This window comes from Hypomesus transpacificus, unplaced genomic scaffold (assembly GCF_021917145.1).
Source record: "Hypomesus transpacificus isolate Combined female unplaced genomic scaffold, fHypTra1 scaffold_301, whole genome shotgun sequence".
NCBI classification, from domain to species: Eukaryota; Metazoa; Chordata; class Actinopteri; order Osmeriformes; family Osmeridae; genus Hypomesus; species Hypomesus transpacificus.
In genome coordinates this window covers 65,488-79,829 of record NW_025813828.1, presented here as the reverse complement: position 1 = coordinate 79,829, position 14,342 = coordinate 65,488, and the positions used below count along the sequence as shown (strand labels likewise).

The 14,342-nt window shown below is 45.3% G+C and overlaps 2 protein-coding genes across 2 annotated transcripts; one reads left to right on the top strand and one right to left on the bottom strand.

Annotated features, from left to right (window-relative positions):
* The first annotated feature begins 7,920 nt into the window (after positions 1-7,920).
* LOC124463751 lies at positions 7,921-8,875 on the top strand. The gene is made up of 2 exons (XM_047015534.1): positions 7,921-8,299; positions 8,397-8,875. The coding sequence occupies exons 1-2, from the start codon at positions 7,921-7,923 to the stop codon at positions 8,873-8,875; spliced, it is 858 nt and encodes a 285-aa protein (XP_046871490.1).
* A 3,358-nt stretch (positions 8,876-12,233) lies between these two features.
* Positions 12,234-13,946, bottom strand: LOC124463748. The gene is made up of 3 exons (XM_047015531.1): positions 13,703-13,946; positions 12,546-13,189; positions 12,234-12,448 (listed from the first exon to the last, which is right to left on the bottom strand). The coding sequence occupies exons 2-3, from the start codon at positions 13,180-13,182 to the stop codon at positions 12,234-12,236; spliced, it is 852 nt and encodes a 283-aa protein (XP_046871487.1). The 5' UTR covers positions 13,183-13,189; positions 13,703-13,946.
* Between the last annotated feature and the right edge of the window lie 396 nt (positions 13,947-14,342).

The following is a 14,342-nucleotide window of genomic DNA, read 5'->3' as shown; positions in this document are numbered from 1 at the left end:
TGGCTGAGGCGGCTGCCCGGTGCACAGAGTTGGAGGCCAAGATGCTACGGCACATGGGCGCCCTAGAAAGAAGACTGTCCGCAGCGGAGCGGGCCAATGCGAGCAAGCCGCCATTCGCGGAGGTAGAGGAACCTGCCGCCTCCAGCCCCGACAGAGAGGCACCACCAATCTCTGGGGACCGGGCGCCAGACTTTTTGCAATTGGGCGGCGCCCAGGGCTGATCAGGCCAAACTCCGTGGACGGCGCCCAGGCAGATGACTTGCACGGCCTTGTGCTCCAAATCGACGGCATCTGAAAAACAAGAGTCAGGGAGAACAGAAGTATCAGATGTCTGTGCCTTACTTTGAGTGTTACAAACTATACGCATATTCCCCCGTTACTCACTCACCTCTTATTTCAAAGTGGTCCAGTGACATTAAGAGGTGCGCCAGCTGGAGTTCCGTGAGCAACTCTCTTTTGTCCACAACGGCCGGCCTGTAGTCCAAAACCCGAACCCTGATGGCTGGGTCCAAGTCCTCGTAGGACAGGACAACGCGACGCTTCTTTGGCTCGGCGGCGTCCTCCATTTGTCCGTCCTGGGGAGACGAGGGTCGCTTGGACGGGGCACCCCGCATAAGTCCGTCCTGGGGAGACGAGGGTCGCTTGGTCTGGGGACTTCCGTGCCTGGAGTCTGTCTGCGACACCGCGGGTGGCGAGTGGCGAGGGCTTGGCGTCCGGTCGACGGGGTCCGCCATGAGGACAGGGCTGGGAGCGACCCGCTGGGCCATGGCATTTTGATGGCCGCCAGGTCCTGGAGCTCTAGCACCACACCATCAATATCAAATCTGTACTCCAGAAAGGTATCTTGTTCGTATGCCGTCACCCGAGTTGGATGAACAGAGATGTGTACGTCCTCGTCACAGAGAAATTCTTTAACTCCGTTAAACTGACTGCGCCGGTGCGCAAGGTTGCTGGTGTTTTCTTTAGCTGTCGTGGTGTATCTCAAATGGTCAGCATCCGCTGTCGTCCTGCGTGTAAGTGAAAAATATGAATGATAGTTAATAGGAGTGTCAGGAATATTAATCTATCAAGCATTGCACAATCAGTCGGTGAACAAGTTTGAAACACATCTGATCTAGTCTTGTCTATACATGCAGTTTCCAATTTTGGAAATTAAATAATGATCACTGGAAACAATTACTCAAAGCCTAGTTAACATGACTGAAAACGTATACCTCATGTTTTCCGTATCCACTGTAGCCAGAACAGAATTTTCACCCTGCAAGTAAACACGTTCATTCATTGAATTAAAAGCGTTGACGACTCGTCAAATACTACAATCAAGAGATTTTCTATGGATAAAAAAACACATGTTAGTTACCTGCATGTCTGCATCATGGGTAGGCATTGCTGTGTGGATGGAAGTAACAGTATAGGCATGTTTAATAATACACATGTGATATGACACATTATTAGTAGGCTATGGCTTATATGTAGGCCTACTTTCGAAAACAGTAGTCCTATAGTTGGTCTAATCGAAAACCTTGTAAATTGAGCAAATATAGTTGATGTTATAGTGCACAAATATTGAAGTAGCATATACAGTTAATATGTAATTTAATTTCGTAATTTCCCCAGGAATAGCCACACTTTTAAACAAATATTTCTGGTGAAACGCTAAAACTGCTTTGTCCGCTACAGGCTTGATCAGCATGTGTGAATTATTTAAACATAATATGAGTGATTACCTATACGCCCCTGAGGTTTAAGCCCCTGTCATTATTACCTCGGGAAACGAATGAAAAGTATAATGTCTACATTTCTGATGACGTGAGATTTAAGATTGCAATACAAAGTTTGTCTGGTTCACAAGTCTTCATGTATGACCCATATAGGCTAGTCTATATGGGTCAATCAAAACGTATATGGGTCAATCAAAACGAATAACAAGTATAACGTTTTATATTTCTCAATCTTATTAACCTATACCTGCTTCAGGCCCATCGATTATATTGCTCTGGAAGTCGGAGCCAAACCGCTCACGAAGTCTAAGAAGTCGCCGTGATATTGTGTCAAGTTCCATCTCTGCCTGTCTTTTCAATTCTTCAATACGTGCCCTGAGTTGTTCCGCCATTTTTTTCTTGTCATTAAAAACATATAGGCCTTGGCTATAGTGCAACGGCAAGGAATTCAAATGGTCGGAAATGTAGTCTGCTGACCAGGTTTTTGCGTCTGTGGTCAAGATTAACGTAGTGTTTACTCCAAAGAACAGGGGGTCATCCGTGTGAAGGTGACCTCTCTCATTGGTCAGTTACTTCCACCTGGGCGTCGTCTTGAGATCTGCCCAGAGGTGTGAAGTGGCTGATAGTTTAAATTTCATTATCTCAAATGTCCATGAAATGCTTAAACTTCAGAATAGAGCAATACAACGTTCATAACTGGTTTTGTTAGTATGATACAATTATTTTAATATCAAGATTGACTGATTTAACTATATCTGAAGGGGAGTTATAATCAAACATCAATTAAACACGTTCTAGGTAAATGAGAAAACACACATTATAACACATCGACTACTGTCATTGAATTAGTGTCCATGAGCCATGTAGTCCTTGAGAAATATGTTCGTAAATCCACAAAAGAAAGTTCTCCCTTAAACTCCATTGTCTGATGCTGTGTGACCATGTGGTCTCTGTTCCTGACCCCATGCTGGGTCAGGGCTTTTGAAGCATCTTCTGGGAGATAAGGACAAAAGGGGGAAGGACCCTTCCCCCTTTTCGGGGGTAGGGGAAAGGTGTGGATGGTACCAAGCTTTGTCTGTTGACTCTCTGCTACACTTTTAAAACTACCACACACAAACATACAAGTAAAAAAAAAAAGTTGGGCGAGAGAGAATGCACCATTGAGCACAAGAAAGACACATGATTAAATGATTACTGAGAATTACCTGGGATTCAGCCAGTTTAATCCCTTTGCAATGCATAAGGCATGCAAAACCCTTATCAGAGTAGACATGGTTGTTGCTGACGTGCTTTTTTAGCAGATGAAATGCTGGCTTCAAGTTGTGCTTTGTCGGTTTATCAAAAGAGACATAGTTTAATGGCATTTTGATGGCCGCCAGGTCCTGGAGCTCTAGCACCACACCATCAATATCAAATCTGTACTCCAGAAAGGTATCTTGTTCGTATGCCGTCACCCGAGTTGGATGAACAGAGATGTGTACGTCCTCGTCACAGAGAAATTCTTTAACTCCGTTAAACTGACTGCGCCGGTGCGCAAGGTTGCTGGTGTTTTCTTTAGCTGTCGTGGTGTATCTCAAATGGTCAGCATCCGCTGTCGTCCTGCGTGTAAGTGAAAAATATGAATGATAGTTAATAGGAGTGTCAGGAATATTAATCTATCAAGCATTGCACAATCAGTCGGTGAACAAGTTTGAAACACATCTGATCTAGTCTTGTCTATACATGCAGTTTCCAATTTTGGAAATTAAATAATGATCACTGGAAACAATTACTCAAAGCCTAGTTAACATGACTGAAAACGTATACCTCATGTTTTCCGTATCCACTGTAGCCAGAACAGAATTTTCACCCTGCAAGTAAACACGTTCATTCATTGAATTAAAAGCGTTGACGACTCGTCAAATACTACAATCAAGAGATTTTCTATGGATAAAAAAAGAGCTCTGCGCCAGGTATCCCCATTGAGATTGGCTGCTTGCAATGTTTGGGACTACCTCGCTGTTATGACCAGTGACCCATGCTCTTCTGTAAAGCGCTCTCCTGGAAGTGGCTTTGGATAAAAGAGTCTGCTCAATGCATAAATGTGAACGTAAACGACAGAAACAATACAAATCATATCTACGTAACATACACGAGGACACATAATATTAGTCAGAGTCAGAGTTGAGCTTGAGCTTGGTGATGTGGATGGATGTCGACCTGTCCGGCCGTATTCAGGTGTGCCGAGGAGACTACAACAAGAAGCCTTGCAAAATGTCATCCTAATAACCGATTTGGTCAATTGTGTGTGTGTGTGTGTGATGCCATCCCTTAACAGAGCTCTGCGCCAGGTATCCCCATTGAGACCAGTATATGGATATCGGGTCAGAGGAGATCTCCTCCACCATATATACAGCTATGACCAAATGACCTCCTACAATAAAAGTGACCAGGGGTGAGTCAATTCATAGGGGTTCATTTCATGACGTGCTACTTGACATATACATGCACACCCACGATACGAGACATACAAATGCCCACCCCCGGCCACCGTGCAATGATACTGTTTGGGCTCTATATAAATGGCTGGTCATGGTAAGTTGTCCGGGTCGCGGTGACATTGGAATGGCTGGTCATGGTAAGTTGTCATCCAAACACATGCGTTGTGTTTCTTGTAACATCTAGACACATGGGTTGTGTTTAGATGTTTAGATTGTGCTAAATATTGTGCCAAAGCACAGCTCCCCGATGTAAAAGCACGCGCTCTGTTACGTCAGAGTCAAATTCAGAGCTCATTGGATTGCATTCAAGCACAACGGACATGTGTGACATAAGTGGTCTTTTAAAAACTGGCGAGGCTGGAGGAAGAAGACCTAAGTCATGTGATGTGTTGGCAAAGTATTGTTGAGTTGCTCTTGCGCATGGTTGTGTTGGAAGAGACCGTGTGCCTCAGTGCGCCACTGCGCGCCATAGTGCGCCACTGCGCGCCATAGTGCGCCACTGCGCGCCATAGCGCGCCACAGCTTCCGAATCCTCAATGAGCAAAACAGCAGACCAGATCTTCACAACTATAAGCACATTCTCAGCTTCACATTATTTGCAAAATACTACACACAGTGGTTTTGCAAATCATCATCATGTTACGTAGATATGATTTGTATTGTTTCTGTCGTTTACGTTCACATTTATGCATTGAGCAGACTCTTTTATCCAAAGCCACTTCCAGGAGAGCGCTTTACAGAAGAGCATGGGTCACTGGTCATAACAGCGAGGTAGTCCCAAACATTGCAAGCAGCCAATCTCAATGGGGATACCTGGCGCAGAGCTCTTTTTTTATCCATAGAAAATCTCTTGATTGTAGTATTTGACGAGTCGTCAACGCTTTTAATTCAATGAATGAACGTGTTTACTTGCAGGGTGAAAATTCTGTTCTGGCTACAGTGGATACGGAAAACATGAGGTATACGTTTTCAGTCATGTTAACTAGGCTTTGAGTAATTGTTTCCAGTGATCATTATTTAATTTCCAAAATTGGAAACTGCATGTATAGACAAGACTAGATCAGATGTGTTTCAAACTTGTTCACCGACTGATTGTGCAATGCTTGATAGATTAATATTCCTGACACTCCTATTAACTATCATTCATATTTTTCACTTACACGCAGGACGACAGCGGATGCTGACCATTTGAGATACACCACGACAGCTAAAGAAAACACCAGCAACCTTGCGCACCGGCGCAGTCAGTTTAACGGAGTTAAAGAATTTCTCTGTGACGAGGACGTACACATCTCTGTTCATCCAACTCGGGTGACGGCATACGAACAAGATACCTTTCTGGAGTACAGATTTGATATTGATGGTGTGGTGCTAGAGCTCCAGGACCTGGCGGCCATCAAAATGCCATTAAACTATGTCTCTTTTGATAAACCGACAAAGCACAACTTGAAGCCAGCATTTCATCTGCTAAAAAAGCACGTCAGCAACAACCATGTCTACTCTGATAAGGGTTTTGCATGCCTTATGCATTGCAAAGGGATTAAACTGGCTGAATCCCAGGTAATTCTCAGTAATCATTTAATCATGTGTCTTTCTTGTGCTCAATGGTGCATTCTCTCTCGCCCAACTTTTTTTTTTTACTTGTATGTTTGTGTGTGGTAGTTTTAAAAGTGTAGCAGAGAGTCAACAGACAAAGCTTGGTACCATCCACACCTTTCCCCTACCCCCGAAAAGGGGGAAGGGTCCTTCCCCCTTTTGTCCTTATCTCCCAGAAGATGCTTCAAAAGCCCTGACCCAGCATGGGGTCAGGAACAGAGACCACATGGTCACACAGCATCAGACAATGGAGTTTAAGGGAGAACTTTCTTTTGTGGATTTACGAACATATTTCTCAAGGACTACATGGCTCATGGACACTAATTCAATGACAGTAGTCGATGTGTTATAATGTGTGTTTTCTCATTTACCTAGAACGTGTTTAATTGATGTTTGATTATAACTCCCCTTCAGATATAGTTAAATCAGTCAATCTTGATATTAAAATAATTGTATCATACTAACAAAACCAGTTATGAACGTTGTATTGCTCTATTCTGAAGTTTAAGCATTTCATGGACATTCGAGATAATGAAATTTAAACTATCAGCCACTTCACACCTCTGGGCAGATCTCAAGACGACGCCCAGGTGGAAGTAACTGACCAATGAGAGAGGTCACCTTCACACGGATGACCCCCTGTTCTTTGGAGTAAACACTACGTTAATCTTGACCACAGACGCAAAAACCTGGTCAGCAGACTACATTTCCGACCATTTGAATTCCTTGCCGTTGCACTATAGCCAAGGCCTATATGTTTTTAATGACAAGAAAAAAATGGCGGAACAACTCAGGGCACGTATTGAAGAATTGAAAAGACAGGCAGAGATGGAACTTGACACAATATCACGGCGACTTCTTAGACTTCGTGAGCGGTTTGGCTCCGACTTCCAGAGCAATATAATCGATGGGCCTGAAGCAGGTATAGGTTAATAAGATTGAGAAATATAAAACGTTATACTTGTTATTCGTTTTGATTGACCCATATACGTTTTGATTGACCCATATAGACTAGCCTATATGGGTCATACATGAAGACTTGTGAACCAGACAAACTTTGTATTGCAATCTTAAATCTCACGTCATCAGAAATGTAGACATTATACTTTTCATTCGTTTCCCGAGGTAATAATGACAGGGGCTTAAACCTCAGGGGCGTATAGGTAATCACTCATATTATGTTTAAATAATTCACACATGCTGATCAAGCCTGTAGCGGACAAAGCAGTTTTAGCGTTTCACCAGAAATATTTGTTTAAAAGTGTGGCTATTCCTGGGGAAATTACGAAATTAAATTACATATTAACTGTATATGCTACTTCAATATTTGTGCACTATAACATCAACTATATTTGCTCAATTTACAAGGTTTTCGATTAGACCAACTATAGGACTACTGTTTTCGAAAGTAGGCCTACATATAAGCCATAGCCTACTAATAATGTGTCATATCACATGTGTATTATTAAACATGCCTATACTGTTACTTCCATCCACACAGCAATGCCTACCCATGATGCAGACATGCAGGTAACTAACATGTGTTTTTTTATCCATAGAAAATCTCTTGATTGTAGTATTTGACGAGTCGTCAACGCTTTTAATTCAATGAATGAACGTGTTTACTTGCAGGGTGAAAATTCTGTTCTGGCTACAGTGGATACGGAAAACATGAGGTATACGTTTTCAGTCATGTTAACTAGGCTTTGAGTAATTGTTTCCAGTGATCATTATTTAATTTCCAAAATTGGAAACTGCATGTATAGACAAGACTAGATCAGATGTGTTTCAAACTTGTTCACCGACTGATTGTGCAATGCTTGATAGATTAATATTCCTGACACTCCTATTAACTATCATTCATATTTTTCACTTACACGCAGGACGACAGCGGATGCTGACCATTTGAGATACACCACGACAGCTAAAGAAAACACCAGCAACCTTGCGCACCGGCGCAGTCAGTTTAACGGAGTTAAAGAATTTCTCTGTGACGAGGACGTACACATCTCTGTTCATCCAACTCGGGTGACGGCATACGAACAAGATACCTTTCTGGAGTACAGATTTGATATTGATGGTGTGGTGCTAGAGCTCCAGGACCTGGCGGCCATCAAAATGCCATGGCCCAGCGGGTCGCTCCCAGCCCTGTCCTCATGGCGGACCCCGTCGACCGGACGCCAAGCCCTCGCCACTCGCCACCCGCGGTGTCGCAGACAGACTCCAGGCACGGAAGTCCCCAGACCAAGCGACCCTTGTCTCCCCAGGACGGACTTATGCGGGGTGCCCCGTCCAAGCGACCCTCGTCTCCCCAGGACGGACAAATGGAGGACGCCGCCGAGCCAAAGAAGCGTCGCGTTGTCCTGTCCTACGAGGACTTGGACCCAGCCATCAGGGTTCGGGTTTTGGACTACAGGCCGGCCGTTGTGGACAAAAGAGAGTTGCTCACGGAACTCCAGCTGGCGCACCTCTTAATGTCACTGGACCACTTTGAAATAAGAGGTGAGTGAGTAACGGGGGAATATGCGTATAGTTTGTAACACTCAAAGTAAGGCACAGACATCTGATACTTCTGTTCTCCCTGACTCTTGTTTTTCAGATGCCGTCGATTTGGAGCACAAGGCCGTGCAAGTCATCTGCCTGGGCGCCGTCCACGGAGTTTGGCCTGATCAGCCCTGGGCGCCGCCCAATTGCAAAAAGTCTGGCGCCCGGTCCCCAGAGATTGGTGGTGCCTCTCTGTCGGGGCTGGAGGCGGCAGGTTCCTCTACCTCCGCGAATGGCGGCTTGCTCGCATTGGCCCGCTCCGCTGCGGACAGTCTTCTTTCTAGGGCGCCCATGTGCCGTAGCATCTTGGCCTCCAACTCTGTGCACCGGGCAGCCGCCTCAGCCATCACACTCCTCTGCACCTGTTCCACTTCGTGGGCAAGCCTGCCACACTCTGCCTTCAGCTCCATCACTGTCTGGCCAACTGCTCCTTTTAGGGCGTCGAACTTGATCTCCAGCAGTTCAATCTCCGAAAGCGCCATGTCTTGGTCGTTGCTCATGTTAGCCTTGCAAAAAAAAACACAAGACAGGTGATTGTCGTTGTCATTGACTAGCGTACAGTTACTGATGGCCATTCGTAGTCTCTTAGAGTAACACCCTCAAGCCATACATTGTGAAAAAATACTTACTTTTGTAATCGACAACTGTTTCACCTTGTCGTCGCTGTCGTCGGTCAGTTGGTATGAACAGAAGAGAAATACAATCTATGGCTGTAAAGTTTTGGGCTGCTTCTATTGGTCCAAAAAGCTGACCAGGGTCAATTGGAGTTAACTCCCGTTGCTGGGCTGTTACCAGGTAAATACGTTTTGGGCTGCTTCTATTGGTCAAAAATCTAAGAAGGGTTGATTGGAGGTAACTCCTCTTTCCACGTTGTGCGCTGCGCTGTTGCCAAGTCAATTCTAACATCGAAACAAGTCTACGTTGGCCCCCTAATGTTTGTATATGTGAGTCTGGAAACAAACAAGATGTTGTTTGGAGGACATATTCTCCTTGACCAGGATTACTTCAGGTCATCGTCCATACATGTAGAGCCGAAAAGTGATCTGCTCTTGCATTGCCATCTAGTGGGCACTTTAGCGAACTGGGCAAAAACACTGTTATGATACATTGCATAAAAACACTGTGTGTAGTATTTGGCAAATATTGTTTCAATCCTTTCCTGCAGCCATTATGATGTCTCTCTCTCTGTGTGTGTGTGTGTGTGTGTGTGTTTGTGTGTGGTGGGGGGGTGGGGGAGTGTCTTGCACATTGACACCCGGCTCATTGAAATGTGCACTGTTGTATTGTTCTCTTGCACTATCAGTTTATTTGAGGTTATATTGTAAATTATGACTACATATATTTTAATTTATTCCCCTTAGTATTAGCTAGACCCCCCCTTAGTATTAGCTAGACTTTCACTCTTCCCCTTGAATATTGAATGAGTGATTGGGATTTGCTTGTCACGAATGGCATCTAAACTCTGAATGGTGTCTCCACACTCAATTTTGCTCAATAAATAATAAACACGTTTTGCAACAGCTAAACTTGACTTTCCACACTGGGAAAACGTGTCTGAGCATTCCAATCAATGTAAAGAAAACACAGTCTCATGGCAATAACATTTATATGACACTATTAACATTACAACACCAGAACAGGAAAGAAGATAAAACATTGGATGAACACATTGAATAAAACGAGAATAAAATAGGCCGAACAGGGTAGTGTCAGTGTTCTTGAGTCCGATCCGCTAGGGCTGCCGCTTGATCGAGGGACTTGCGTCTTCGAAGGTGGTTTTTTATTTTCTCCATCACGTAGTTGAGGAAGGTGGTGCGGCAATTCTCCGGGGCCCAGGGTTGTACAGGCCAAACTTTGTGCCTTTCGCCTCTGTGTATAATGGCACTGGCCTTGTTCTCCAAACCGACGGTGTCTGAAAAGCAAGAAGTCACACAATACATGGATATATCAGACGTGTGTGTGCCTTGGGATTATCATCAAAAAATACATTCGGTCCCCCCCCCAATGTTGACTCAATGGCTACGGCCTTGGTACAAAGACGGCAAAGCTTTCTCACCCTTGATGTCTAGCTCCTTCATCGACAACGCAAAGAATGCCAGTTGTAGCTCGGAGAGCAACTCTCTGCTACTAAGTGCAGCCGGCTTGTGGTCGAGCACACACTTCCCCAAGCCGGCATCAAAGTCTGTGTAGGTTCGGACCAGATCCACCTCTGCTTTTTTTTCCTCCGGGGCACATGTCGGAGGTTGGTGGCAGGGCGCACGACGTTTGGGCCTGGAGGCCATCGGCGAACCAGGTGTCGTCGGGGTGGAGCGGGTCGGTGTCCCCGGCAAAAAGTCTGGCGCCCGGTCCCCAGAGATTGGTGGTGCCTCTCTGTCGGGGCTGGAGGCGGCAGGTTCCTCTACCTCCGCGAATGGCGGCTTGCTCGCATTGGCCCGCTCCGCTGCGGACAGTCTTCTTTCTAGGGCGCCCATGTGCCGTAGCATCTTGGCCTCCAACTCTGTGCACCGGGCAGCCGCCTCAGCCATCACACTCCTCTGCACCTGTTCCACTTCGTGGGCAAGCCTGCCACACTCTGCCTTCAGCTCCATCACTGTCTGGTCAACTGCTCCTTTTAGGGCGTCGAACTTGATGTCCAGCAGTTCAATCTCCGAAAGCGCCATGTCTTGGTCGTTGCTCACGTTAGCCTTGCAAAAAAAAACACAGACAGGTGATTGTCGTTGTCATTGACTAGCGTACAGTTACTGATGGCCATTCGTAGTCTCTTAGAGTAACACCCTTCAAGCCATACATTGTGAAAAAATACTTACTTTTGTAATCGACAACTGTTTTTACCTTGTCGTTGCTGTCGTCGGTCAGTTGGTATGAACAGAAGAGAAATACAATCTATGGCTGTAAAGTTTTGGGCTGCTTCTATTGGTCCAAAAAGCTGACCAGGGTCAATTGGAGTTAACTCCCGTTGCTGGGCTGTTACCAGGTAAATACGTTTTGGGCTGCTTCTATTGGTCAAAAATCTAAGAAGGGTTGATTGGAGGTAACTCCTCTTTCCACGTTGTGCGCTGCGCTGTTGCCAAGTCAATTCTAACATCGAAACAAGTCTACGTTGGCCCCCTAATGTTTGTATATGTGAGTCTGGAAACAAACAAGATGTTGTTTGGAGGACATATTCTCCGTGACCAGGATTATTTCAAGTCATCGTCCATACATGTAGAGCCGAAAAGTAATCTGCTCTTGCATTGCCATCTAGTGGGCACTTTAGCGAACTGGGCAAAAACACTGTTATGATACATTGCATAAAAACACTGTGTGTAGTATTTGGCAAATATTGTTTCAATCCTTTCCTGCAGCCATTATGATGTCTCTCTCTCTGTGTGTGTGTGTGTGTGTGTGTTTGTGTGTGGTGGGGGGGTGGGGGAGTGTCTTGCACAATGACACCCGGCACATTGAAATGTGCACTGTTGTATTGTTCTCTTGCACTATCTGTTTATTTGAGGTTATATTGTAAATTATGACTACTTATATTTTATTTTAGCTAGACTTTCACTCTCCCCCTTGAATATCGAATGAGTGATTGGGATTTGCTTGTCACGAAAGGCATCTAAACTCTGAATGGTGTCTCCACACTCAATTTTGCTCAATAAATAATAAACACGTTTTGCAACAGCTAAACTTGACTTTCCACACTGGGAAAACATGTCTGAGCATTCCAATCAATGTAAAGAAAACACAGTCTCATGGCAATAACATTTATATGACACTTTTAACATTACAACACCAGAACAGGAAAGAAGATAAAACATTGGATGAACACATTGAATAAAACGAGAATAAAATAGGCCGAACAGGGTAGTGTCAGTGTTCTTGTGTCCGATCCGCTAGGGCTGCCGCTTGACCGCTACTGATGAGCCAGGTCTTCTAAATAGGACTGCCTCAGCTTTTCCAGCAGCGCTCGCTTGGCCACTGTTTTCAGGTGTGTCCTGATTTTGTCCATGACGTAGCACAAAAAGGTTTGGCTGCAATTGGGCGGCGCCCAGGGCTGATCAGGCCAAACTCCGTGGACGGCGCCCAGGCAGATGACTTGCACGGCCTTGTGCTCCAAATCGACGGCATCTGAAAAACAAGAGTCAGGGAGAACAGAAGTATCAGATGTCTGTGCCTTACTTTGAGTGTTACAAACTATACGCATATTCCCCCGTTACTCACTCACCTCTTATTTCAAAGTGGTCCAGTGACATTAAGAGGTGCGCCAGCTGGAGTTCCGTGAGCAACTCTCTTTTGTCCACAACGGCCGGCCTGTAGTCCAAAACCCGAACCCTGATGGCTGGGTCCAAGTCCTCGTAGGACAGGACAACGCGACGCTTCTTTGGCTCGGCGGCGTCCTCCATTTGTCCGTCCTGGGGAGACGAGGGTCGCTTGGACGGGGCACCCCGCATAAGTCCGTCCTGGGGAGACAAGGGTCGCTTGGTCTGGGGACTTCCGTGCCTGGAGTCTGTCTGCGACACCGCGGGTGGCGAGTGGCGAGGGCTTGGCGTCCGGTCGACGGGGTCCGCCATGAGGACAGGGCTGGGAGCGACCCGCTGGGCCATGGCATCCTCTGCCCGCCTGGCCCTTTGAAGGCGCAAGGCCGTCACCTCCAGTTCCGCTGCCGACAGTCTGCTTTCCAGGGTGGCCAAATGCTCCAGCATCCTGGCTTCCACTTTTGCACAGCAGGCCTTTGTCTCCGACGCCATTCTGCGCTGTGCCTGCACCAGGCCGTCTTCGAGCCGAGCGCACTCGGCCTTCAGCTCCTCGACCCTCTGGCTCACTGCACTTTGGAGAGCCTCCATTTGCATTTCGATGCTCATCTCTCCCCTGCCAAAAACACAGATAGGTGACAAACGGAGTTATATGCAGAGAAAAGCAGTGAGTGTGTGTGTGTGTGGGGGGGGGGCGGTGAGTGCGTGTGTGCGTGTGTGTGAGTGTGTGTGAGTGTGTGTGTGTGTGTGTTCGTTCCCTACACGACTAGGCCATGTCCCCAAAACGGATAGGCCATTTTGAGAGGCCTATAGCCAGATAATACATTTGTACACGTTTAGCAATGTACACGGTTTGGCTATAAAGTCCCAGATTCGTTTAGTATTCATTAGTCGGTTTGGTGAAGGAGGCTATATGCCCATCCGTGTGTATGGTAGCCAATAGTAGATTATGAATACGTCGACAATAAACGCTATGGCAGGATGGGCGCATTGCTCGGGACGAACAAACGTTTTATTAAGCCCTATACATGGCAAAGTTGAAACTCGTCACGACATTAACTAAGTATAGCACGATGATAGGAGACCGACACAAGCTAGAAAGTCTTACTTTACAAGAAGAAACACTTACTTTGTAATCGACAACAGTTTCACCTTCTCCACAGTGTAGTCGTTGCTGTCGGTCAGTCGGTATGAACAGAAGACATACCATCTATGGCTGATCGATGTTCCTTGGCCCTCCACCTGCAACTAACATAACACGGTGACATTGACCAGAGGCTCTGCCTTTACTATTTGTGCTCTTACTCTGCCATCTAGTGGGCACTGTAGAGAGAGCTTTACAAAGTTCCTAGGTCACTGATAATAACAACAAGATAGCCCCAAAACATCTCTCTTCATCAGGAATGTAGATATTATACTTATCATTTGGTTATATGGTTGCTTTTCTTGTGTGTGTTATTCATATATATATATGTATTCATATATATATATTGAATGAATATGAATATATATATATATATATATATATATATATATATATATATATATATATATATATGACGGACTGCAGCATATGTGTTGCAATAACACGAATCCGTAACAGATCCTCTCATTTTGAAAATACACTTTTTTTTCCCGAAGTGTTTGTTAACCTGATTTTCTCATTTAATTGAACATGTTTCAATATGTTTGCCATGTGTAGTCGTGACGTCTATTCTCATTTAATTGAACATGTTTCAACGTGTTTGCCATGTGTAGTCGTGACGTCT

What these genes read in the sequence shown, in the direction of transcription:
- LOC124463748 (XM_047015531.1), bottom strand. Translation starts at nt 13,182, where the DNA reads ATGAGCATCGAAATGCAAATGGAGGCTCTCCAAAGTGCAGTGAGCCAG. An exon ending in GGACCACTTTGAAATAAGAG is followed by an intron (nt 12,449 to 12,545) that starts GTGAGTGAGTAA and finishes CTTGTTTTTCAG; the next exon opens with ATGCCGTCGATTTGGAGCAC.
- LOC124463751 (XM_047015534.1), top strand. Translation starts at nt 7,921, where the DNA reads ATGGCCCAGCGGGTCGCTCCCAGCCCTGTCCTCATGGCGGACCCCGTC. An exon ending in GGACCACTTTGAAATAAGAG is followed by an intron (nt 8,300 to 8,396) that starts GTGAGTGAGTAA and finishes CTTGTTTTTCAG; the next exon opens with ATGCCGTCGATTTGGAGCAC.